The 25,302-nt window shown below is 33.9% G+C and overlaps 2 protein-coding genes across 4 annotated transcripts; both read right to left on the minus strand.

Annotated features, from left to right (window-relative positions):
• Positions 1-8,203: 8,203 nt before the first annotated feature.
• LOC112527856 (probable polygalacturonase) lies at positions 8,204-14,175 on the minus strand. Of its 3 annotated transcripts, none has more exons than XM_025138693.1 (7): positions 14,005-14,175; positions 13,867-13,923; positions 13,392-13,736; positions 10,742-10,862; positions 10,484-10,658; positions 9,823-9,893; positions 8,204-8,947 (listed from the first exon to the last, which is right to left on the minus strand). In XM_025138693.1, exons 3-7 carry the CDS (start codon positions 13,731-13,733, stop codon positions 8,313-8,315), a joined length of 1,344 nt encoding a protein of 447 aa, XP_024994461.1. In that variant the 5' UTR covers positions 13,734-13,736; positions 13,867-13,923; positions 14,005-14,175; the 3' UTR covers positions 8,204-8,312. The 3 variants fall into 3 exon arrangements, with proteins under 3 accessions (XP_024994461.1, XP_024994460.1, XP_024994462.1); XM_025138692.1 differs by having other exon boundaries at positions 13,392-13,753; XM_025138694.1 differs by lacking the exons at positions 13,867-13,923; positions 14,005-14,175 and having other exon boundaries at positions 13,392-13,858.
• A 1,062-nt stretch (positions 14,176-15,237) lies between these two features.
• LOC112527934 (abscisic acid receptor PYL9-like) lies at positions 15,238-19,861 on the minus strand. The gene is made up of 3 exons (XM_025138797.1): positions 19,526-19,861; positions 16,485-16,700; positions 15,238-15,784 (listed from the first exon to the last, which is right to left on the minus strand). The coding sequence occupies exons 1-3, from the start codon at positions 19,658-19,660 to the stop codon at positions 15,566-15,568; spliced, it is 570 nt and encodes a 189-aa protein (XP_024994565.1). The 5' UTR covers positions 19,661-19,861; the 3' UTR covers positions 15,238-15,565.
• Between the last annotated feature and the right edge of the window lie 5,441 nt (positions 19,862-25,302).

Consider the following 25,302-nt stretch of genomic DNA (forward strand, 5'->3'; position numbering starts at 1 on the left):
TGAAATTGTTTCATATAATACTTTTTTTGATGAAGTTGTTTCATATATGGTTGTGAAATTGTTTAATATAATACTTAATGAAACTGTTTCATGTATTTCTCTAACATTAATGAAACTATTTCATTTATTTCTCTAAAATTAAAATAATGAAGATGATAATATCTATGATTAACACCCTCCACAATAAAAATGATTAACCAACCTCTCATAATTACAAAAAAATAAACAAAATGAAAAATTATGATTGGTTGAATGCGGTTTGCACGGTTTGTACAAATTGAGTGGTTTGCATTTGATCGCTCCCCTATATATATATATATATAAGGAAAATCTTAAGGTATTGAGATGACATCATAAGAACTTAGTATTTTCAAATGATGAATTATGGTTGAGTTTTAATTATTCCACATTGCTGAGAGGTTGAAACATTTAAACAAGTTGTATGATATAGTATATATTATTTTGATTAGCCAAAATAGTTTTTTTTTTCTAAATAATAATCTTAATATACTTTTTTATTTCTTACAACTGAAAAATATTTTGAAAGTTTAATTAATAATAATAATTATTATTATTAAATTATATCAATTTGATTATAATTATAACAAATTTTTCTTAATTTTATTTTATCACATTTTAGACTTCATGATTTTATGTGGTCTTAGATTTTCTGTTGACTTGCATCAAGGTCCTCCAAGTTTGCAATAATTTGCAAGTAGGTACCGTTAAATTAGATCTTCCACATTTAGCCACCTTGTACTTTCTTCGTCACAATATATCAAAATTAGGGGCGTGCATCAGGTAGGCCGAGTGGGTTTGGGTGGATAAACCAAAAATTTGATTGAATTTCAAATATGAAAAAAAAACCCTCGAATTTTGGGTTTTGGATTTCGGATTAATTTGGGTTCGGATTGGTCATGTTCGGTTTGAGATCGATCGGGTTCTGGTATAATTATAATGCAAAGAACTATATAAATTCAATCGATTTTTTTTTTTGTAAGGGTGTCCGGGCCAAAGCCCGACTAATCTCCGGCAAATTTGGAGGCTAAACATGACCCCACTTAAATGTCGCCAACACTCCCCTCCTAGGGCTCGAACTCGGGTTCATGACTATGTCATGCCCAAGCCTTAACCACTAGGCTGGAAGGTCTTTGACATAAATTCAATCGATTTTGTGGATGAATTCAATCGATTGCGAGAATTGATGAAATCGATAGTAAGATTATAAATTAGAAAAGAGCACGACCGAGTAGGATTTGGGATTTCCAAAAAATAATGAGATAAATAAATATATTTATATTATATTTAAAATATATGTACATATAATTTGGATTTCCGACGGGTCGGGTGGCTAAAAATCAAACACAACCCGAATCCAAATATTCCCTAAAAATTGGGTTTTGGATTCTAAGGCATTCGGGTTTTGTACAAACACTTAATTCTCATTTCGGGTTTGAGTTCGGATTTCGAAACATTCAGGTTTTGCACACCACTAATCAAAACTAGTGTTCACATTAAAAAAATAGATATAAAATTTCCAATTTTATCCTTAATTATGAAATAGTAAAATCAATTACTCCATTTACTATTATGGGCAAAAAATGTCTTTTTTGGTTAAGTAATAATGAATTCAATATGATTGTCAAGTCCTTAATCAACATATATAATTATTAGCTAAGATGTAAAGTTTTAAACATCTAAGTACACGGATAACTGGTTGAAGAATTAACCGGTTACCATGTTGATGTTGATTACAACTTAATATTATTTGTTGAAGTATTAACCGGATATCACATCACTCGCCACATCGACATGGTAACCGGTTAATGTTTCGCCCGTTTACCCGGATACTTAAATGTTTAAAACTTTACATATTAAGTACCAAAATATAAATTTTGAATGGTTGATCAATTTTGATAGATTCCCCTTCTGAAACAAGAAGTTCTGGCCCCGAAGGGATAATATCAACCACTTCACGTCCATCTGATGCATCAAAAATACGTTACCCAGAATAAAAATCAAGTTAAAGTAGATTATTTTTTCATGCAATTTGTCCATAAAAAACAAACAACAAAAAGTCATTCTAGATTTTTTTAATTGAACTTTCTTTTAGATGGGCCATATGGACTTAAATAGGAGTAAACTTAGCCCATTTAAAACCCAAATACATGAACCAACTATCGTCAACAAACTAATACGTTGTTATTACTCTGGTTTTTTATATATATTTTTTATTAACCTGGATATCCAACCCGCTATGCGAGCCGATTAATCCCAAAACGACCACCTGCTTTGCAAATATCCCGAAGTCACCGCATTTGAACCTCCATAGCCACAAGGTGATTTTTTTTATTTGAACCTGAGACCTCCTGGTACTTTTGACCTTTAAAGCACACTTTAACGTAATTGTTGAAGCAAAAATAATTTTCAACGTATCTATTAATTTAATTTCCCAATTATACGTTGAATTCAACGATACTTTTTACTAGAACTCGCACAAAAAAAACCAACCTTTATGCCCTCTTTTTGTTGGGTTTCGTTTCTATTCAACAGATAAATCAGATTACGACATAATTCAACCATTTTGGTCTCCAAATGGCTCTTAAGCATGCTCCTCAACCATTGTGATTGAGATGTGATTTATGAATCAGTCAAATTTCAAGTATTCTGTTATTTGAAAAACACATCCTCCAAATATAATGGTTACACAATTACTCCATGTTCTTAACTTATATTATGTAACGGTTTCAAACTTAAGGTGTTATATACAGGGTCGTTCCAATTTTTTTGAGACCCTGTTACACCCATATTAAAGCTATAGATCGTCTGAAACGAAGTAATAAGCAAATAAGATATAAATAGTTCATATCATTTTTAGAAAATTATAAATTAAAATAACAAAAATGTATAAAATGACAAAATGAAAAGAATATCGAATATTGTTTTGATCGTTAATTCTGAAATTAAAGAGCTCATTTGGATTTGAATTAGGGTTCCAAACACAAGTGAAATCGGGCCTCAATTAGAGCTCTATCCAAAAACCCGTATTTAAGATGTTTATAAACGATTCTGATTAATATAAATTTTATATTTTTATATTTTCGGTTTTATAATAATTGTAACTTTTTAAAAGTTAAAAATTGTAGGGTTTCTTTTTCTTTCTTATTTCATTAAAAAGTTTAACCATAAGTTCGGTGTCTGAATGGTTTGAGCTTGAGCTCTAAATGTCAAAATGTCTAAAGGTTTCAGGTTCAAATGCAATGAGTAATAAAAATCCATTTGTGGTCATGGAGGTTCAAATGCGGTGACTTCAGACTAGAGATGGCCAAAAACCGGTCCCGGGCCGGTCCCAATCGGTCCTCACCTTTCTCATAACCGGCCATAACCGGTCCCGGTCGAAAATGATAGGACCGGTATAGGTACTTTATAACCGGTTATGGGCCGCCGGTCCCGGTCCCAACTGGTCCCAACCGGTCCTTGAATTAAAAAAATAAGATTTTTATTTTATTTTTTTAATGATATATATTTTTAATACATTATAAAATTTACAATTGGGTCACTCAAATACACTTTAAAAATGCGTTTTAATATAATTAAAATTACGTTTTCTTATGAAAATACATTATAAAATTATTTAAAAATACATTTATTTATAAAATTAATTGAATTTTCAGGCCGGGTCGGGCCGGTCCATAGTCGGTCCCATAACCGGTCCCGGTCCCGGTCCCGGTCCCACGAAACTACCAAAAACCCCAACCGGTCCCGGTTTTCGGTCCCATAACCGGTCCCGGTCCCGGGCCGGTCCTTTGTCGGTCCCGGTCCTGGTCCTCCGGCGGTCCCGGGCCGGGCCGGGCCCATTTGGCAATCTCTACTTCAGACTACCCGGAAAGCAGGTGGTCGTTCTATGATTAGTCGGCTTGCATAGCGGATTGGATATATAGGTTAATAAAAAAAAGTTTAAATAGAAATTATCATATTTCATGAAGAGATTATATAACACTTATTAAAGTTTAACGGTTAGCTTAATAGGATCAGGTTCCAGTGAGATTGGAAGTTATGGTGAGAAACGTAATAATAGATATCCATCCTTAGATCAATCTTGATTGAATGTCAACATTAATGAGGTGCACCGAGATGTACCAGATTAATTTTTTTTCTTTCTAAAACACAATTCATGGACGTGCATGAAATTAAAAGTGATCAAGGATCTAGATCTCTTCTTACACTTCTCACCATAACTTCCCTTGTCACACAGTTCTTCGCCTAGCTTAATACGCAAGAATTATTTCAGGTTATAATTATCAATTGATTTTAATTTAAGGAAATGGAATAAATTAATTTTGCTAACATTTTTTGTCCTCAGTATTATAATTTTATTCATTTATGAATCGCTTAAATTTAGTTATTTTTGTCATACAACTCTATTTCAAGTGTCGATAATCAATTTTACAACTTGCGTCGAAGCAAATTAAAATAAATATATTTTAAATATTTGTATGTTTAATAATTTCACACTTTTTCCACGACAACAATTCAACATGAACCATGAGGCTTTTGTCAGAGATCACCGGTTCGAGTCCTACAAGATCACTCGTAATTTTCTTGTTTGTTTTCCATGATCCTTGGAATTAGTCGAGGAACTCATTAATTAGGCAAGACATCCATGATTAATATATATATATATATATATATATATATATATATATATATATATATAGAGGAGCGATCAAATGAAAACCACTCCAATTTGTAAAAACCATAAAAACTACTCTCATCCGTCGTTAATCTTATGAAATTTTTTTCATGAAATTGTTAATCTTGTGAAATTGTTTCATATAATACTTTTTTTGATGAAGTTGTTTCATATGTGGGTATGAAATTGTTTCATATACTACTTAATGGAATTTTAATGAAACTGTTTTATGTATTTCTCTAAAATTATAATAATGATGATGATAATATCCATGATTAACACCCTCCACAATAAAAATGGTTAACCAACCTCTCATAATTACAAAAAAAATGAACAAAATGAAAATTATGATTGGTTAAATGAGGTTTTCACGGTTTTTACAAATTGAGTGGTTTTTATTTGAACCCACCCATATATATATATATAGGTGTGTTATTATACAATCATTTACATTTGTACAATCAATACAACTCAATCTCAACCGTCCATTTAATTTGATGAATATGTAATCTGATAGAAGTTTTGATTGTTTACTAATATAAAGTATTGATAATAATTAATGAACTTTATTCATTTTTCATAAATATTTAAATCATAATAAATGAACTCTCATCATTTTCATAAATATTTCAATTTATTGGGTTGTATTGGTTCTACAAATATAATGAGTTGTATTTGAAACATACTTTCTCTCTCTCCCTCTCTCTCTCTCTCTCTCTCTATATATATATATATATATAAAGATAAGTGTTATCAATATTTTAAATGGTTTTAAATAGCTTGTTATGACCTTGCTATGACGTCAAGACTTGGATTCGCCGCCACATTAACCCCTATGATTCCACTCTAAGGTTTGGCTTCATTGCAACGCATTATGGTGCATTACGACGCGTTGTGGCGTGTTACGTCGCATTGTTTTGTAAGGTGTTGGTTATTTTTAATATATAACTTGAGAGGTAAATGATAACCATGTACGAGATCTAATATTTAAATAAACAAAAAAAATGGAACACAAAAACAAAAATTTTAAATAGGTAAATACTTACACCCATCTCCGTACATATAGTCAAACACAAATTATTTGAAAATTGAAGATAACAGTGAGTAGAGATTCAAAAAAATTTAATCCCGATTTTGCGCTGTTTGATATAAATTTTTGTCAATTGTTCTCCTTTATTTTTTAGTTTTATTTCTTTATATGAATTTAATTTGTTTTAGAATATCATTCAAAACACTAATATAAGCAAGTATTGACATGTGTATATGTATGCCGCCTCTGACACGTCTTAAAAAATATCATGTCCTCATCGTAATTCCCATTTGATTTACAAGAAGGATTTAAATTTCAAATTCATTTAAATTTCATGTTTGGTTTGATGGATTGTATTAATTTGAAATCATATGACTTAATTAAAAACCATCTAAAAACCTTTATGTCTTGTCATGACGTGAAAACAACAATTTAAAAATAATAAAATAGGTTGCGTAAGGAAAGGGCCAAAGAACCTGAAGGGAAAGTCTTCTCGTACAAAGTCGTGTTCCACGGCCCCTCATTAGATCCAACGGTGCACAATCTCTCCCCAACCACGTGGACGGTTGATCCGCCCTCCTCGCACCACTCGTTTTGTCTTCACATCCTTCCCTCTAACCCGCCATTAAAGACCATTTTCCTTTTCTTTCTCTCACATCAACACATACACACACATTGGCGATAACCATGGAGAAAAAGATCGGAGTCTTCACCATCTTCACGTTCTTGTTATTCGCCGTCTCCACCGCTCGTATCTTCGATCAGGTCATCGTACTGACTGATGGTGTATCCAAGTCTTCGCCGGAATCAGTCGCTGTCGCCGATTCAGATATCGTTCTTCCGAACGAGAAGCCGAAATCGGAATTCGATGAAACCACCGCTAATGATCGTTTGCAGGAAATTGAGAAGACTCAAACGCTTTCGATTGATCCAACGCAACGTCTAAATTTTGCCAGATTACATCCGATCAAGCGTCACGTTTTTGATAAAACTACTCGGATTCCACTCAGATTCGTCCGACGTCATCCATGCCGGAAGTTTGAGAAGACGTTCATGATCCCTAGAACCGAGAGATCGTATGGCGACGACATGATCTCATCCGATAAAGCCTATAATTTTGATCCGAAAACGTTAGGCGATCAGGTTCCCACGAAGTGGCTGGAATTCAAGCACAACTACGGACATCACCACAACCACCACAACCACCACGATCATCACAATGACAAAGAGGAAGAATTCGTACCAAAGTACATGTTCGACCGAGAGAAGATGCTTCACTCGTCACGCCACCATAAGGAGAAGAGAGAAAACAATGGCGGTTTCAATTTCATGAAGCGCATTCGCAAGTTTTTGAAGCACACTTTTGATTGATGAATCTCAGATCCGGAGGTATGTATCATTTGCGTGTATTATTAATCCCTAGGAATGGCTATGATATCTTCATCTAGAACACGTATGTATTATATACCATGTTGTAACCACTTGTTTCTGTATACAAGAAGCCCTTTTTAGTTATCCGTGAGAGATGTCGCAATATATTTTGATGAATAAAACTTGATGTGTTTGCAGTTTAAAAAATTTGTTAGGATCGGGGATTGGAGATGATACGTTGGACTGTATATACAATTGGAGCATATAAATTACACTTTCTGAATACAATAATAGACCTTTATTGTCTTGGTTGCACGAATTTCGTATTAGGATAATCCAATTGAAAACTCTAAATCTAATCGAGTCCTTGTAAACACCATGGGATCATCGGTTAAAACAGTTAAAGACATAACTGCATAGAGTTATTCAGGAACAGTGACAACTGTCCCAAAATCAAAATCTACGTTAGAGAAAGTAGCTTTGATTGTGAAGATCAAAGGCTCTGGTCACACGAACCACATGAACCAGGCACTCAAGGCCTCGAACTGGAGGCTCTGATCCTCAACACTTAGGGGGTGTTTGGTTAGAGATATTAAGCAATTATCAATGAGAATGAAAATAAAAGAAACTATTTGATTTTCTATAATATAATAGACCCATTCTTTCAAAAGCCCAAAATATCTCCCTGTTAAACCGGAGGAATGAAAATTCATTCTCATTTTCATTCCATGACATTTTCATTTTCATTCCTCAACATGAGTCAAACAGATCCTTAGAACACTCGGCCAAAACTTAGAGCTCTGAGCATGAGCTTAGAGACTGATTTCAACACTTTGTCAAATTTTCACCAAGACTGGGAACAATTTCAAGAAGGTTCCGTCCTTCTGAAATTCGTTCAAATCATCTCGAGACTAAAATTCACCGCCAGGGGTTCTGCCCCTTGCACCCCACAGGGACAGGGGGGCTGCCTTCTTTAACCCCCGCCTGCGGCCTGATAAAGACAACATATGTGAGTTAATGAGTTTGCACTTTAAACCTCGAGATTGATCTCACCATAAATCACAATCACATTACAAAAATTTGATGAAACTAAAATCCAGTAACAAAATTATGTGGAGACTATTATATGAATATGATTTTGGCATCAATTGAAGTTCTTTTCATGTTACAATGTTTTCTATCTATATCATCTTTCAATAATATTACATATAGCAAGATTCAGAAATGAGTGAAGCATTTCCGATTACTGCGGGTAAGCTCAAAACACGGGGACGGGATAACCTGAATAGCACCTCCGCTAACATCCGAGCACTTCCATGGAACATTTCTCGGACCAGTAGGGCCATGAAGATTGATGTTAGATAGGCAAATATCCGTAAAAGGGGAGTTCTTTAAACCCATTATTAGACCAGCTTGCTGGACCTTCTTTCCCCATACGTTTGTGATCCTCACATGCTTTATGACTGGTAGTGCATTCCGATTGTAGTTTTCATCAGGATGGTCACCAACGTCACCAGCGATCTTGATTCCTTTACGAGCATTCACCATGTAAACATTGGAAACGGTGATGTTTCTTATGATTCCGCCCCTGCCGATGTTAGTCTTTAAGTGGATTCCAACTCCCATATGGTTAAGAGTTATATGCTCTGCGAATACATTATATACTCCACCGGATGTTTCACTTCCGACTGCAATTCCGGCGAATGGACAGGATCCACTGACTCGACGGATTGTAATATCGTGGCTAGGACGACCATATGCGATCCCATACTCATCCCACCCGCTTTTTACAGCCACTAGGTCATCTCCTGTGGAGATGTAGGAGTCTTCGATGCAAACGTGGGAGCTTGAATCTGCAACAATGGAAGAAATAAGTAATTATGAGCCTAGTACAGGCATTTGGACTATTTAAGAAGTGCTCGTCTCACATTGCCAGCTTGCCAGATCGTTAAGATTGCTTTTATGTAACAAACCATGGAATCGTAACAAATCAATCTCAACCGTTCATTTAGTCTGGCAAATATTTGGTTTCATAAATATATCGATTGTTTCCTAACATAAAATATTAATAAACTCTAATCATCTTTCATAAATATTCAAATCACAATAAAGAAATAAATATCTTAATTGATCGGTTTGTAACCTTTCCATGTAGAATAGGGTTGGGTTCCAGTGATAATGAATGTTGTTATGGTGAGAAGGGTAAGAAAGATCTCCATCATTGGATTAATCCTAATCGAAGAGAAACACTTCATCGAACAATTTCCTTTTAAAGCGCAATTCATGGGTTGGTTTGAGATTAAAGGTGATTAAAGGTCCCTCCTTACTTCGTTTGTTAGATTTACATGGTTTATGAAACAACTTTGGCATATATATACACATATTTGGTTTGGGCACCCTCCTTTGAGGTAGCTTTTTGGGAATGAGTTCTACCAGGCCATTTTTTACTACATCAGAATTGCAACATTTTACATTTTTTCACATTTTTGGCATCTTCAAGTTACAAGTGTCAAAATGTTCAAAAATTAAATCGATGGTATTATTTCGGGTTCTAGAATTCTCCTACTTTATTGTAATTGAAGATGTATTAAACTTTTGACATAATAGCTGGAACATTTTCCTAAAATCATGGCATGTTCCTCTGCACAAATTCATTTCTACCCTTTGCAAAACATAGCGAAGACTATTGTACTCGTAAAGGAATCCGTAAATCTTTCATATTGCGTACCTGGGTCAATTCCATCTGTATTTGGAGAGTCGGATGGAGCCAATATGGTGACATGTCGAATAACAACATTGCTGTTTTTATATGAAGACAAACTAAAAGATTATGTTCGTAAACTATGCATCTATATTTTGATACATGGTGCGAGTAAAAGATGCATACAACAGGGTTGTTTGTGAAGTTTTCTTTGGAAGTACATATATTCAAATTTTACCATGGTAAAACCATAGTCATGATTTTGAATTTACCATAGTCATGATTTTGAATGAAGTTGTAATGATAAAAGATAATATTCAAATTTTACCATGGTAAAACTATAGTCATGATTTATGAATGAAGTTCTGGTGATAAAAGATAATATTCAAATTTTACCATGGTAAAACTATAGTCATGATTNTACCATGGTAAAACTATAGTCATGATTTATGAATGAAGTTCTGGTGATAAAAGATAATATTCAAATTTTACCATGGTAAAACTATAGTCATGATTATGAATGAAGTTCTGATGGTAAAAAATAATATTCAAATTTTACCATGGTATGTAGTCATGATTTTGAATGTTCTGATGATAAAAAACCTAATATTCAAATTTTACCATGGTAAAATCATAGTCATGATTATGAATGAAGTTCTGATGATAAAAGATTATGCTAGCAAAGTACCTGCAGTATACAGGATGAATATTCCAAAAAGGGGAGTTCTTGAAAATCACGTTAGAGATGATGATGTTTCTAGAGTCTTTGAACTCGATAAGATTTGGTCTAGTGTATTGCAAGGTTCTCTGTCTCCACATGTTCCACCAAATCCCACCTTGCCCATCAATTGTCCCATTCTCACCTAAGAAAACAATTCATCAGATCAAAAGAAGATGCAAATGGAAGTCGATACACCATTTGAAGGATGGGAATTTTCCTACATACCCGTAATAATTACATCATGGACACCTTCTCCATGGATGAAACTCAGATATCTTCCTCCAGGACGCTCTCGTCCTCTTCCATATGAAGGCAACGGAGCAACCAAAGGCCAGTTTGCTGTGTTCTGAAGCATAAGTTGCAAAAAAACACATTTGTCAAACCAATAGATATAGATCATAATTCATATAGAATAAACTAATTTCTTATTTTTGAATGAGACATGAATGGGTAACAATTCCATGTGGCTCTCATTTCATTCATCTTTTTGTTGTTTTTTACCCACATTTAGGCCAGGACATGACTGAGCTTCTTAGACAAGATTGGTAAATTATTAAACTACTCATGTCAAATTAAAACCCTAAAACTTTTTTCTTCCATCTGTCTACCTCCTTCTAGCCCGTGCAGTCTAGTCCACGTATCATACGCACCCGAAGGGACTAGGTAATGTGATCTGTTGGGGTTTACACTTTATCCGTCCAAAAAGAGTCCCTAATTCTGTTATAAGTGTACTTAAACAAAAGCACTTTTGAGTTCAACTAGGTATTGAACATCAATTTCTTTGGATCAGTTGCTGCTGTAACCGATTCTTGCATAGATCACTAAAGCAAAACTTACCTATTAACCAATGGCAATCAGCATAGACATAAGGGAACATGTACAATATAATCTGTGGGGTTTAACAGTCTTTACTACTTCATCCATCCACAAGGAGGCGGACCCATAATTTTTTTAAGTGGTGACACAATTTGACTATTAAAAAACATCTTTTTTTTTCTTCGTAATATTAGTATAATTTTGTAGGTTGGTTTTTTGTCCTTATATAGAAAAGACTAATGTTCGAGTCGAGTCTGGTCTACATATATTTTTAAAAGCACATGATGTATATAAAAAGGACACCAAAATATAAGCTAAAACATAACAAGTTCGACAACTGTAGGACTCAAACAGGGCCTTTTGTACAAAGACGGGAGCATTTATCATCTTAGCCATTAGAGTCGTGTGTTAACATTTCAATTTCAAAAACTATACGGTGACACCTTCAGAAACCCAATTATTTCTCATTACGATGGAATCATAAGGCATTGACCCATGTCACCGTATCTATCCATGTGGCCCCACCCTGCATCCAAAAGGAGTCTCTATTTGAATTATAAGTCTTACGAACAAAAGCATTTTGAGTTAAATATTACATCAAATGTTTTTCTACTAATAGGAATTGCTATGAGTTTGATATGATAGCGTGGACTTGCACCATCCAAAATAACTTATCTTAAAGGAAATGAATATTTTAGGGTGTGCATGGGAAAACAGTCCCGAGTATTCTGAAACCAATGCAACTTTTAATGCTATCCACATTTCCCCACATTTTGTTATTGCATTCCTTTATATAGCTGTAAACCATGTATTTTCCAATAACCTGCACATGCTATGAGATCCCAAATGCAACTAGGGGGACTCACTTTTCTTTTCCAAATGTTTACGCTACCTCCTCTGCTTTTTGACTCCACAATGGTCTCAACCTTTGGTTTCCTTGAGTATTAAGTGGAAAAGTATTATTCTCCACAACCAACTTTGCTTATGCACACTTTTATCCAATATATAAGGCTATTCCAAAATTCTCTTAGGACCGTTTATTAAACACATACGCGGTAAGTGATTACAGAGTAATTTTCCTTGGCGGATGAACATGGCAAGGGTCAAAAATCTTACACGATAAGAGCAATGATAAAGATGAAGAGTCTATCTTACACGATAAGAGCAATGATAAAGATGAAGAGTTTTACTCGGTAAGTGAAGATAACGACTCTTACCCGGGTAAGTGCTTATCGGAAAAATTGTTGCATACGATACCACTTTAATGTACGACAATCTTGCCCAATAAAATAAATTATATTGTTGACTCCTAATACAAAATGCTTACCGGATAAGCATTTAGGTAAACGGCCCCTAAGCTTGCACTACCTCAGTCTCATATTTTTTTTTGTTAGGGAAATTGGCCAAAATAGCGGATCTCCCAACCAAATTCACCTTTTAGCCACTTTTGGTATCGAATTTCCATTTTAGCCAAATTAACGCAAATGCTTTAAAGATGCCAAATTATTTCCATTTGGCATCGAATTTCTATTTTAGCTAAAAAGAAAAAACATTATTTATGCAATGGAGATCCTTGTGCAAATTCTTTACACAAATGTGAATCCTTATGCAAATTACGCAAACTTGAGTAAAGATTTTTGTTTTTTTTTTTAATCTGAAAATAGGTTTAAGCAAATGCATTCTAGTTAAAATGTGAAATTGATTGAAAAAATGGCTAAAAAATAAATATGGTTGGGGAAATCGGCTGTTTTGATCGATTTACCTACTCTTCCACCAACTAAGCTAGATCTGATAGATATTAGTTTGAATGGCAGATTAAGATATTGAATCATTCTACTCTCACAAAAGTTATCAGAACATCACAAACTGAACATGGTGATTGATGCACTGAACTTGTGGAATCACTAACATCAGATCGTTGTTTGTCAAATATCTAAGCACCGTTGTTCTCCTTTTTTTCCAATATACCATATAACTAGCTCAATAGTAAAATGGAATTCATATATGTAGAGTAAATTTGGTAATAAACATGGAGAATAGATCCAGGAACTGAGAATACCTGTGTGGCTTTGATAACAGCACCGTTAGCCAAATACAGAGTCATACGACTAGTAAGGTTGAAGCTCTCTGTTAAATAAACACCTGGAGGTATGTATAGTAACGTCCCTCCTCTCCTCTTCAAATGCTTAATCCTGTAAATCGCCTCATTGAACGCTTTCGTATTCAACGTCCTCCCATCACCGACTCCACCGAAATCCGTTATGGATATTTTATCATTCCGATACACCATCGGTACAATTCCAGAACACGTAACCTCGTCGGCAGCAACCGAGCAGCATTTCAGAATCACTAATGCAGTCGAGAGGCATGCTAACGTTTCCCAAACACATCGACGAACCATTTCCTGTTATTAGATCAAAACTTCATGTGCGTTTGAATCAGTTTCGATAGTTTTTTCCTTCTCGTGAATATGAATCGATATAAATAGCTAAAATAAAAGACAAAAGGTGAAATGAAACGATATTAATGAATACCAGATTCCGATGAAGAATATGACGATATCAGCAATTTTGTATAATGATCCCGGAAATCTGCAATTAGTTGATGATATTTATGTATCACTTATAGATTGAGAATGAGAATTTACCCATAAGAAAACCGAATTTACTTACCGAGCAAGAGATTGGGAGCTGAGACGGTGGAATTTGGTGGTTGTCCAGGCGGAGAACGGAGGCGAGGTTCGAAGTAGTAGTTAAGCAGGTGGTTTCTGACTTTGTGTGCAAGCATATGTCTTCTTGTTTCCCTTACTATAGTGTGTGTGTGTGAGAGAGAGAGAGAGAGAGAGACAGAATGAGAGAAGAACGTGGCGGACGCATGTGAACGGGATGGCCGGAACGTAATTATAAAACGCACACCATTTGCTCCGTAGATGAGTAACGGTTTGATTTGTATTATAAACGACGAAACGAAGCAATTGTTGTGTAAATAATATAAACCGCGTGTCTTCTTCTTCTTTATTTTTTATTTTTATTATTATTTGTTAGAATAGTATTATTGTTAATTAAAAAATCAATAACCATTTTTTATATCCAGTTTTGAAATTACAAGATGATTATCATAATTTGAAAAAAAACGTTTGAATTTGGTCCGTTTTTCCAACAACCATTTCCGTTAAATGAGAAACAATTTCATTCTTTTTTCAAGTTTTTTGTCTTTTATCCAACCAAAAACCAAAACGGCCAAAATCATAAAATCGATTTCAATTGAGTGAAAGAGAAAAAATAATAAAAAGGAAAAAAATGTATTTTATTTAACAGAATTTTCAACCGTCGTTTAAAGGAAGGGATCAAATTTGAACATTTTTGCAAACTATGATGATTATCTTGTAACTTTAAAATTGCAAGGATGAAAAGTGTTATTTTCAACAAATCACCTGCACCAGATTTGTAGTTTACTCAAAATATAGTTATGATCTTATGATCATTTAAGGACAAAATAATTAAATTTAAAGATGTAATGAGATCATCATAAGAAAATAGAGTATTAGAACAGAGATAAAATTCCCTCTCAAAAAAGAAAGGATATAAAATTATTTTTTATTTTAAACAACTATTTATCTGATTCTGAATTTTCAAATTACTATTATCATTTAAAAAAAGCGCAAGTTTTCAAAATGAACTCTACAACAATCATTTATAACCGTCACCCACTAGGACACCGCCAACAAACACACAATGGCCCTCTGAAAGTTGAACTTTAAGGTCCGACAAGTCTTTTCAATTTTTAAGGATTCTTTTAAGATATTACTAGAGATTTTCTTTACTGTTCTTCACAGCTCTTTTGATTAATTGAGGTGTGCATGAACTAATTCGAACACCCACGGTTGAGAAAAGGAACATCATATAAACATGGTCATTATAACACAATGGCACTACATTTGAAACAAAATTTACAAAAAGTGATTTGCAAAATTTCCTATTCTACTTATTTATGTTCTAAAAAAACAGTGACAACTTCTTAAATGCCCCCGAACATTGTGGATTTTGTTGTGGGCAAGGACAAAGTGATTGACAATGAACTTGAAACACAGTTCACAAAGAGGAATGAGATTTACTAAACACGATCACAATTATTGTCCATTTAGGAGCAAGAAACTCTTATCTAAAGTTATATGCACATAGATGGGAGATTGTCCCATTCAGTCCGGTCCAGTCTACTACTAATATCTTTGCTTCACACTCCAACTATGGACTCCGTTCGGTCTTGCACAGCCAAGCGCCCCGAGACATCAGCCAATGACTTAAGGTTACACTTGATGAGGGCCTCCACAAAATAGCATGTCTCATCTTTGGTGTTGCCATTTGGAACGTCTACGACAAATGATTCTATCACCAAAGTCCCTGGCCTCTCGTCAATAATCTCTGGATGAAGGGTAATGATCGACGAGTAGTTCTATACAAATTTATTTCACCAAATAACCAATAATAATTACCCAATTATAGGAATTGCAATAAGAAAACTAGATCAAACTCAAAAAGCACACGAGAGATGCAGATGCATAAAGAGATCATGGTAGTTTAGTATTGGCAATCAGGAACAGAATGCCAAACTTTTTAAAGGTAATGTTAAATGCATCACCTTTATGTCAGAATCAAGTCAATTAATACATTGGAGATGTAAAAAGTAGATCTTGATGTTGATGTGTGTGACGAGAAAATTTGTAGGTAGAGATGCATTTAACAATATATAAGGATGCATTTAGGCCCATCCCTTCTTAAATCTACAACTTTCCAACAGTTTTCTAGGAATTCCTAGAAATTTATAGGTAGAGATGCATTAAACAATATATAAGGATGCATTTAGGCTCACCCCTTCTTAAATCTACAACTTTCCAACAGTTTTCTAGGAATTCCTATGTATGGAAGTGACATTCTTTTGTTCAGCGGCAATATTATCAAAACTAATAGAAGGTCATTGATATTAAAAAAACATGTCTTTAAGCTCATTTAACCAAAAGACCCATTTGGATTGAATTGTACCATGAAATTTAAAGCAAAACCACAACTACTAAAACCGAATCAGCAGAATAATTGTCATCACATAGCGCGGAGGTTTGAGATGTATGTGTATGTGTTAGAGAGAAGAGAGATACCCGAAGCCTGTGATCACCACCAACTATTCTCATGCCCAAGATATGCTCTTCTTCGTTGAGAAGCTCCAACCTCTCCATACTCGTGGTAGCGGGAAGCCCGGATCGAACATTCACTTCTCTGACACTCCCAATTTCAAGGTCGCCTTGCACATTACATCCGCTCACGAAGGGTTTGTACTTTTGCGGTTGATCAAACCTCCTCACTAAGGACCATACCTTAAAACCAAGTAAAACATTCAGTCAGATTATTTGTTGATCAAATTTTAAGCTTTTCTTTGTTCTCATTTATTATTACTTTCATAGGCAGATCAACCATTGAAGTTCTCTTTATCTCCAAAAGATCCTAAAACACACACCTTTTGATATCAAGTCCCTTGAAGTTTTTCCATTACAAGAAAATGGGATCAAAATGAAAATGAAAATGGAAATGAATTTCCATTCCTCCAACTTCACCGGGAATGAAGATTTGGGCTAGTAGAGAATGAACTCATTATATTATATAAAATCAAACAATTTGTTTATATTCAATCGCATTAATGGTTGCTGAATACCTCTAACCAAACACCCCTCAGACTTCACATATGCTTTCGCTTTTAATTAGGTTTAATCATTTCATCATAGCTTCATTCTCTCATCTTGCACCCATTGCAGCAGCCATTAATCATACTAATTATCATGTAATCATCAATTAATTCATCTTCACAAATCCAATGCTAGTGATCATGTCTGGAAACTCAGGGACCACCAACGTGACACTCTAATACTGACACCCTTCCACCAGAAACTAAGAGAAATTATGTCGAGCACAATGATCCCTTTGCTGATGTTCAATATCACATATATATTAAGCATAATAAGCGTAATTTAGCTTGTATGGAAGCACTGGCTTATTGGTTCTGGGTTTTGCCGGATTCTGATTAACCTGAGTACCTGACCCTTACATGTTGATGGTTAATACATTGGCTGCAGTCGGTAGTAGCAGCAACAAAGTGTTCATCTACGAGAAAAGCTGCAATGGTCTGAAAATCAACTAGGCCATGGAAATGGTGTTATGTTATGCCAACAGTCTTAGCTTATTCGACAATAAGACTTGGGCGTTCAGCAGTGGCGGATGCAATAGCAAGGAGGGGGAGCGACCCCAGTCAAAAACTAAAAAAAAAACATAGGTTTTACATGATTTACCTTTCACTTCCCAAAATTACATTTTTCGACGGACCCCCAACCCCAATCGAAACCATTACTCTAACCAAAAAAATCTATTGAAATCAATCAAAAAAAACTAAAAAAGTTATTCGAAATCGATAAAAACACCAAAAAATCCCTCAAAATCAACCAACAAACTTTAAAAATCCCTCGAAGCGTTGTAATTAGGTTAAAAACACATCGGACGATTTTGCGGGCCTTTAGTCTACCTTAAAGGTGACCCCACTGAACAAAAATCCTGGATCCGCCACTGACCTTCAGGGTTTCTCTTCATAGATCACCGGTTTTGATTCCTCAAGATCACCAGGGACTTTTTTTATTATTAACCTGGATATCCAACCCGCTATGCGAGCTGACTAATCCCCGTGCGACCACCTGTTTTGCAGATAGCCCGGAGTCACCGCATTTGAACCTCCATGGCCACAAGGGGATTTTTATTCCTCCTTGGATTTGAACCTGAGAACTCCTGATACTTTTTACCTTTGGAGCGAAACTCAAACCAATCAGGCACCACCCTTGTGGTTATTACCAAAGATTTTTCTGTCTGTTCTTTAGGACCCTCTAGAATTAGTTGAGGCGTGATTAATACACACATAAAAAAAGGAACTTAACTATGCCATGGTATTTAATTACCGACTTAAACGTTTTTTTAATCATTGCTGTGGTATTTGAAAGAAAATTAAATGGTCGTTTTTGAGATGTATTTGTCTTTTAGACCAGGAGGGGGGACCATATGAACCACTTTATTGTCACTGATCCACCTCCATAAATTTTGTCCTCTGTATGCTTCCTCTAGGTTCCAAGACAATTTTGGCATATTCCCTCCATTTTAAAATAATTATATATTTTTAGCAGCCATAAAGGGCCAACACTTTTAAATTGTACAACACAAGTGCCTAACGCATTTGGGTGTGAGATCAAATCTTATTCTACCATAGATTTTCTATAGGCTTGTAACCTAATTGGGTTGCATCAAAATAAAGTGGTTTAACATCACCTTCCAAAATATCCATTAAAACAATTTAAAATTTGAAACAAAAACACTCTTATTGGCTATCACATATGAAAGGATTATTTTCTTACCAAATACAAATATGATTTTCCAGAGATATTTTATATTTTTTAAATAAAATATGAAAAATTATAATTTCTAAGAAAAATTACATTCAACTCCATGTCTCCAACAACTAATTTAATTTAGAGATTCTAATATTAATTATATTATCTCTAGTTTAACATACTTTTTAACAAAGCATTTAGGGGGTGTTTGGGATTGTCCATGTGCAACGACTTATACTTTCCTTAAATGTGTTTATCAACTTATTATAAGTTAGAATGATTTAACTTATTTAAAAACTTCTTATTACTGGTTTAACACTGGTATAAGTTGTTTATCCAAACACTCAAAAATGATTATTACCGATGTCACATCGAAATAAGTCAATAAGTTATTTTTATAAGCAATCTCAAACACCCAGTTAAACAAAAAAAAAATCCTAAATCTCCAAAAATCTCTATTCTAGAAATTTGTTGTGCTAATTAATGAATGTTAAAACAATCAATGGGACGAAAGTATATATGAATCAGCTCAAAGTAAATTGAAATAATCAAGAAATATATCTCAGAAGCGCAGACGTTGATTATATCCATAGACAACTAACTACCAGACGTAGCTGTTACTTGTTCTATGTATCAGTAATTAGATCACGAACAGAAAAGACAGACTTTCCAATTCGAATACTCCATTCTACGAAAGCATGCATTGAGATTACTATAAATTACGGAAATCTCCGTCTCAGATCCACGAAATTAAAGTATTCAAAGATTTGAGATCTTACAAGATGAACAGGCGCTTTGATGTGTTTTACAATCGATGAAGTGCACTGGTTCTCTCTAACCTCATGCTTATGGTGTCTTCTAATGTAATCGTACTCCGACGAATCTGTACCGTCATATTGTCCGGTGATCACCATCGGAAATTATCAATAACAACGACGACAAAAAAAAGATCGTCGAGCAATCCGTCACCGGAATTTATGGATATGACAACAAAAATCTCAAAGGTCGGTTGATTCGTTGAGATTTTCGAGATGGAATAATCACATCACCAATTGGGGGTTTCTGTGTGCCTTAACTGGCTTTTGGTTCTTTCTCATCCACATCTCCCTTTTCTCACTTCACCAATTTCATGTGATATTAAATTAGTCGTAATATCTACTTAGCCCCTGCACTACTAAAAATCCTCTATTTTAACCCTTCTGTTTTCAAATGTTTTAATATTCTATCCTCGATGGTGAAATTCCAATATCCGAAAGCATCACTAACTTACGCTCTGACCCTAATAGCATGGGGCACATAAAATCCCGTGCGAATCAGAAAGGACGATCTTATATCATTTAGGGCTCGTTTGATTTACGAGATTTCGTGGGATTTGGAATTAGATTTTATTTCAGTCTCGTGTTTGGTTTAAAAGAAAGTCTGGAATTAAAATCTCGTGATTTCAATGAAATCCCACAAACATGGGATTTAGAAATCCCATGGGGTAGTTGGTGCTAAGTGGGATTTCCTAAGATTTGTTTATAGTAATGTTTTAAAATTCGTTAAAAATACTTGTTTTCTAATAATCAATTAATAAAATTGTTATTTAATTATTTTTATAATTTGGTTTTATAATTTTTTTTTATTAACGTGGATATCCAACCCGCTATGCGAGCCGACTAATCTCAGGGCGATTACCTGCTTTGCAGATAGCCCGGAGTTACCGTATTTAAACTTTCGTGGCCACAAGAGGATTTTTATTCCCCCTTGGATTTGAATCTGGGACCTCCAGGTACTTTTGATATTTGGAGTCAAGCTCAAACCAATCAGGCACCACCCTTGTGGTTGGTTTTATAAATTATTTATAGTTAACACAATTCAATTTCTTTCCAAATCCTACAAATCAAACACAAATCATTCCACGAAATCCAAATCCATAAAAAACGGTCAAACCAAACGGACCCTTCATTGATTTTCATGAGATGAGAATAACGGAAAATCTGTCATGAACATTCAACAATATAGATTCCAATCATTTATATAAATTCCGATCATTCACAAATAATACAATAAAAAACTTAAAAGTTATCGAGTTGGGGTCAATAAATTAGGTAAATGATCTATAGTTCGGCTCATAAACAAGCTTATAAAGTATGAACATTGTGTCATATGTGTAACAAAAAGTTGTTAAACAATCATTGAAGGTATTCAAGCTCGATCAATGTTTTGAATAAATTACTCGAGTTTCAACATGACATAATTTTTTCAAACCAGGCACAAACAACTTACTACTTGGCTCGACTTGTTATCTTCCTTAATAATGAAGGCTTTTAAAAGTTTCATTCCAAAAAACCCGCCAACCAATGCATCTTATAAAGCCCTTTCGCACTCAGAACAAGAAACAATTCTCAACCACAAGGGTGGTGCCTGATTGGTTTTAGCTTGGCTCCAAATGTCAAAAGTACCATGAGGTCCCAGATTCAAATCCAAGGAAGAATAAAAATCCCCTTGTGGCCATGGAGCTTCAAACGCGATGACTCCAGACTATCTGCAAAGCAGGTGGTCGCTCTGAGATTAGTCGGCTCGCATAGCGGGTTGGATATTCAGGTTAATCCAAAAAAAAAAAAATTCTCAAAGTTACGACCAAGAAAATGGTGCCATTTGATACAAATGGATTCTTCAAAAAAATCAAAATGGTCATGAGTTTAAGACTGAATATTGACAAAAAATACGTGCAATAAAGATGATGATGATGGGCGATGGTTGCTTCATAGTCAGCTAGACGATTTCAAATAGATAGACAATGAATGAATATGATAAACTTGGACTTATGCATCGTAATTGGAATCTCGATCCAGAAAACTTCAAGGATCTTGAGGAAAGAGAAGGCGAGTGAAAGAGATTGCTCAATGTGACACAAAGGTTAATGCTAGAGACAAATGCAATTGTCTTCTTTCAAAAAGAATTAAAAATGAAGGGGTTAAAAAGAATCATTTTGAAATAATACAAGGGTGAGATGAAAACATTTTATGCTAGAAAACGGAAAGTAGGGGGTAAAAATGACAAAAATGGAAAGTTGGAGGGGTGAAATTGCTTATACATAAAAATGGGGTGGGAACAAAACGATGGGATTGGGTAAGAGAAGAAATTAAAAGCAGGGTTGGATTTTTGTGGCAAGTACGTTGTATTGACCCTTCTTTCTCTTTCCACTTTAAGGTTTTCCTTTTACTTTTTCTTTTCCTTTTTTATTCAGTGTTAGCGACCTCATGGTTAGCTTTTTACACCCCCCCCCCCTTTTTTTTGTCGTTTTATCTTGATGCTTGTATCATTTTGTCTTTTCTCCAATAGGTTTTTTGAACCATTATATATTTTTTAAACTAAATTCAGTGCCCGATGCCCTTTTCCAATACTTATCATTTTACTATCTTTCAATATATATATATATATATATATATATATATATATATATAACGGTTATTTAGGGGTTTTAACTGGTGATTCAGTCTGTTTCTCATAACGACTAAGAACATACAAATAAAAAATTTCACTTCGAATTTCGGGCCTCAACATCCTGTTGTTCATCGTCGAAAGAGAAACAGGTAGACAACTCTTATCTCTTTCTTTTGTATGATAAAAGAAAGGTTTGAAACCCTCTCATTCTTAAAGTAATTGTCTCCGTCCCGCTATTCCTATGCAAAGAGTACGCGACCACAACACACTTTTGTCCTTTTTTTTCTTCTTGTGCACCTTTGCTTGGATATGATCTACATCTACCATGTGACATATGCTATGGGGTTTGATTGCAAAGGGAGCGTAAATGCTTTGAAGATCAACGAAGACAAAGCCCGTTGCATGTTGACATTTTTGACTCTTGAACGTTTAAAATGATGTCATTTCACATGACTGCACAAGTCGTGCTAGTTATTTTCACATAGGTGTGTGGACGTTTGGCACATGTGTGTGAAACTTGCGATATATATGGCACAATCGTCCAACACCTTAGCATTTTTCATGTGGGTTTGTAAAAGGATTGAGACAGTCAACATGTGGGTATGTTATATGACTGTGTGAGAAGTTGTCACGCATGTGTCGTATGTAAAAGCTGATCACTGACCTAATCATCACAACATATTTTATGCAGGTCGTGTTGCAAAGGGGAGTACCCATCATAAACATCCAAGTGAGCTTTTTGTTTAAACATGATGTACACATCTCTAAATAAATATGTAAGATCCCACATCAGTTGGGGGAGAAATAAAGGTTGCCTCATAAAGGAGTAGATACATCATTTACTAGACGTGTTTTAAAACCCTGAGTATATACCTCATCTAGATATGAATAAAGCGAACAAATATATGGTAGAGTTAACTTGGAAGGTTTTGCAATATGTGTGGTAGGGATAAATATATGTGTACATTGTAAGTGGTAAATTTGAAGGGTATGTTGGTTCGGTAACGAGTTAAATATCTTAAAATCAAAACGGATCAAGTTATATGACGAATTAAAATGGGGCGAGTCAAATTGTCAACATTTTTCTTTATCAATTTTTAAAATTTCAAAATTAGTAGGTACATTAGCCATTATCTTAAAATTATGATAAAAATTAACGGGACTTTAAAAAAACCAATAAATTATCGCATTTTGAGCGATTAATTTTTTGAATAAACGAATCACCGTGTAATATTTTAGAGAAAGATTATCGACATGCCTGACGAGGACGTCATGCATTTAACTTACAAACTCATCCCACATGGATAGAAAATGGAATTCGTGAGCTCCTTATAAGCCTCGAGTTAGGTTACTAATAACTTCTACCATAGTTTTAAGCTGAATACAAAGTTATTGGGCTAACTTGTTGCTTTGGAGGGTTACACCAAAAACTTTCTGAAATCAAACACACAAATCATTGAATTTGACAAAACCGAGAAAACCTAACAAACTTACATATTTTGAGCGATTAAATTCCTGAACATTTTTTGAACAAACAATTCCTCAAACTTGTTTATTTTTTCAGATTTAAATGACAATCATATGTGTTTGTTATGATTATATGATTGTCATTTGAATATGAAAAATGAAAAATTACTAAATTCCTTTTATGATTCCCATTTGAATTTGTAAAATAAATAAATGAATAATAAAAATGGTATTTAATCATTTTTATTGGATTACTATTCTTGTTATTGGTCTAAATACATCGATTGAGAAACGATATATTGCTTTCATTTATTAAGAGTAAGGATTTATTCGTTAAAAAAGTTCAGAGATCTAATCGCTCAAAATATGAAATTTATTCATTGGGGGTTTTTCTTGGCTTTAGTAAGGAGCTGTTTACCAAACACTTAACTGAATAAGCGTTTACCGAGTCACATTACCTTACCAGATGCATATAGCAATAACCAATAATCTTACCTGGTAAAAACGAAGGAAATGTCTGAGAGTCTTACCCGGTAAATGACGGCGACGATTCTTACCACGGTTGGTGTTACCAGGTAAATTTTTGCATATAATGCCGTTTTGTCGGACTAAAATCTTACCCGTTAAGTAAGCGATGATGTTAAATTTTGACAGTAAACGATCCGTGTGTTTAATAATTTATTTGTTCAATTTCAAAAATTCAGAAATTTATTTATCCAAAAAATAGTTTAGGAAATTAATATTTTGACATTTCATTTGTTTTTTTAAGACCTTTTCTTTATTTTAATCTATACTGTATTATAAAACATTTGACAAAAACTCTTAAAAACCATTTTTTATGCGTGAAGTACTGTTTATTGATGCATATTACTTAAAATTCAAGATTACAAGTAATTTTGCGTAAGTACAGTTTATTAAAGCTTCATTTTTAAATTCGTGTAACTAACTGCAGATAAACATGATTAAATACATGATAAACATTCATTTTAAATATATAAAATCTAAAATATAATTAAGATAATCATTGAGTTCTAACAAAATGTTTAATTATTATTTTTATAAAAAAATTATATTATCAACGGAAAAATCTAAAAAAACCCAATGGACTTTAGTGTTTGGAATGATTAAGTCCTTAGACAATTTTTTTAAAACAAATAAGTCATTGGACATTCCAAAACATGTTAAATAACTCATTGGACAATTTTTTGGAACAAATAAGTTCTTGGACAATTTAAAACATGTTAAATAACTCATTGGACAATTTTTGGAACAAATAAGTCATTGGACAATCCAAAACATGTTAATTAACTCATTGGACTTTTCTAAAACCTGTTGGATACATTCTTATGACTCGTACAACTAGTTAAAGTGATAAAATAGTGACAAAAGTTCGAAAAAAACTCAATGGACATTCATATTTTGAACGATTAAGTCCTTAAATATTTTTTGAACCAAAAAGTATTTAGATCTATAAAATTAAACAAATATAACAAAAAAGTATTTACAATTACAAAAAAATAATTACATTTAATTTTTTTTGATAAAATTTATTTTAATTAAAATTAAAATATATTCTGTCAGTGATTTTTCAAATAAATAATAATAATTTTTTTTAAAAGAATTATTATTAAATTTATTTTAATTAAAAATAAAATATATC

The sequence above is a fragment of the Cynara cardunculus genome (genome assembly GCF_001531365.2).
Source record: "Cynara cardunculus var. scolymus isolate 2C chromosome LG 15, CcrdV1, whole genome shotgun sequence".
NCBI classification, from domain to species: domain Eukaryota; kingdom Viridiplantae; phylum Streptophyta; class Magnoliopsida; order Asterales; family Asteraceae; genus Cynara; species Cynara cardunculus.

Bases quoted from the DNA above. Each gene is read 5' to 3' on its own strand.
- LOC112527934 (XM_025138797.1), bottom strand. From the start codon at position 19,660: ATGGTGATCACCGGACAATATGACGGTACAGATTCGTCGGAGTACGAT. The intron at 16,701-19,525 runs GTAAGATCTCAA...CTTGGTTTTAAG, and splicing joins TCAAAGCGCCTGTTCATCTT to GTATGGTCCTTAGTGAGGAG. The intron at 15,785-16,484 runs GTATCTCTCTTC...AAATTTGTATAG, and splicing joins GTGGTGATCACAGGCTTCGG to AACTACTCGTCGATCATTAC.
- LOC112527856 (XM_025138693.1), bottom strand. From the start codon at position 13,733: ATGGTTCGTCGATGTGTTTGGGAAACGTTAGCATGCCTCTCGACTGCA. The intron at 10,863-13,391 runs GTATTCTCAGTT...CTTATGCTTCAG, and splicing joins CTGTTATCAAAGCCACACAG to AACACAGCAAACTGGCCTTT. The intron at 8,948-9,822 runs GTACGCAATATG...CCATTGTTGCAG, and splicing joins TACAGATGGAATTGACCCAG to ATTCAAGCTCCCACGTTTGC.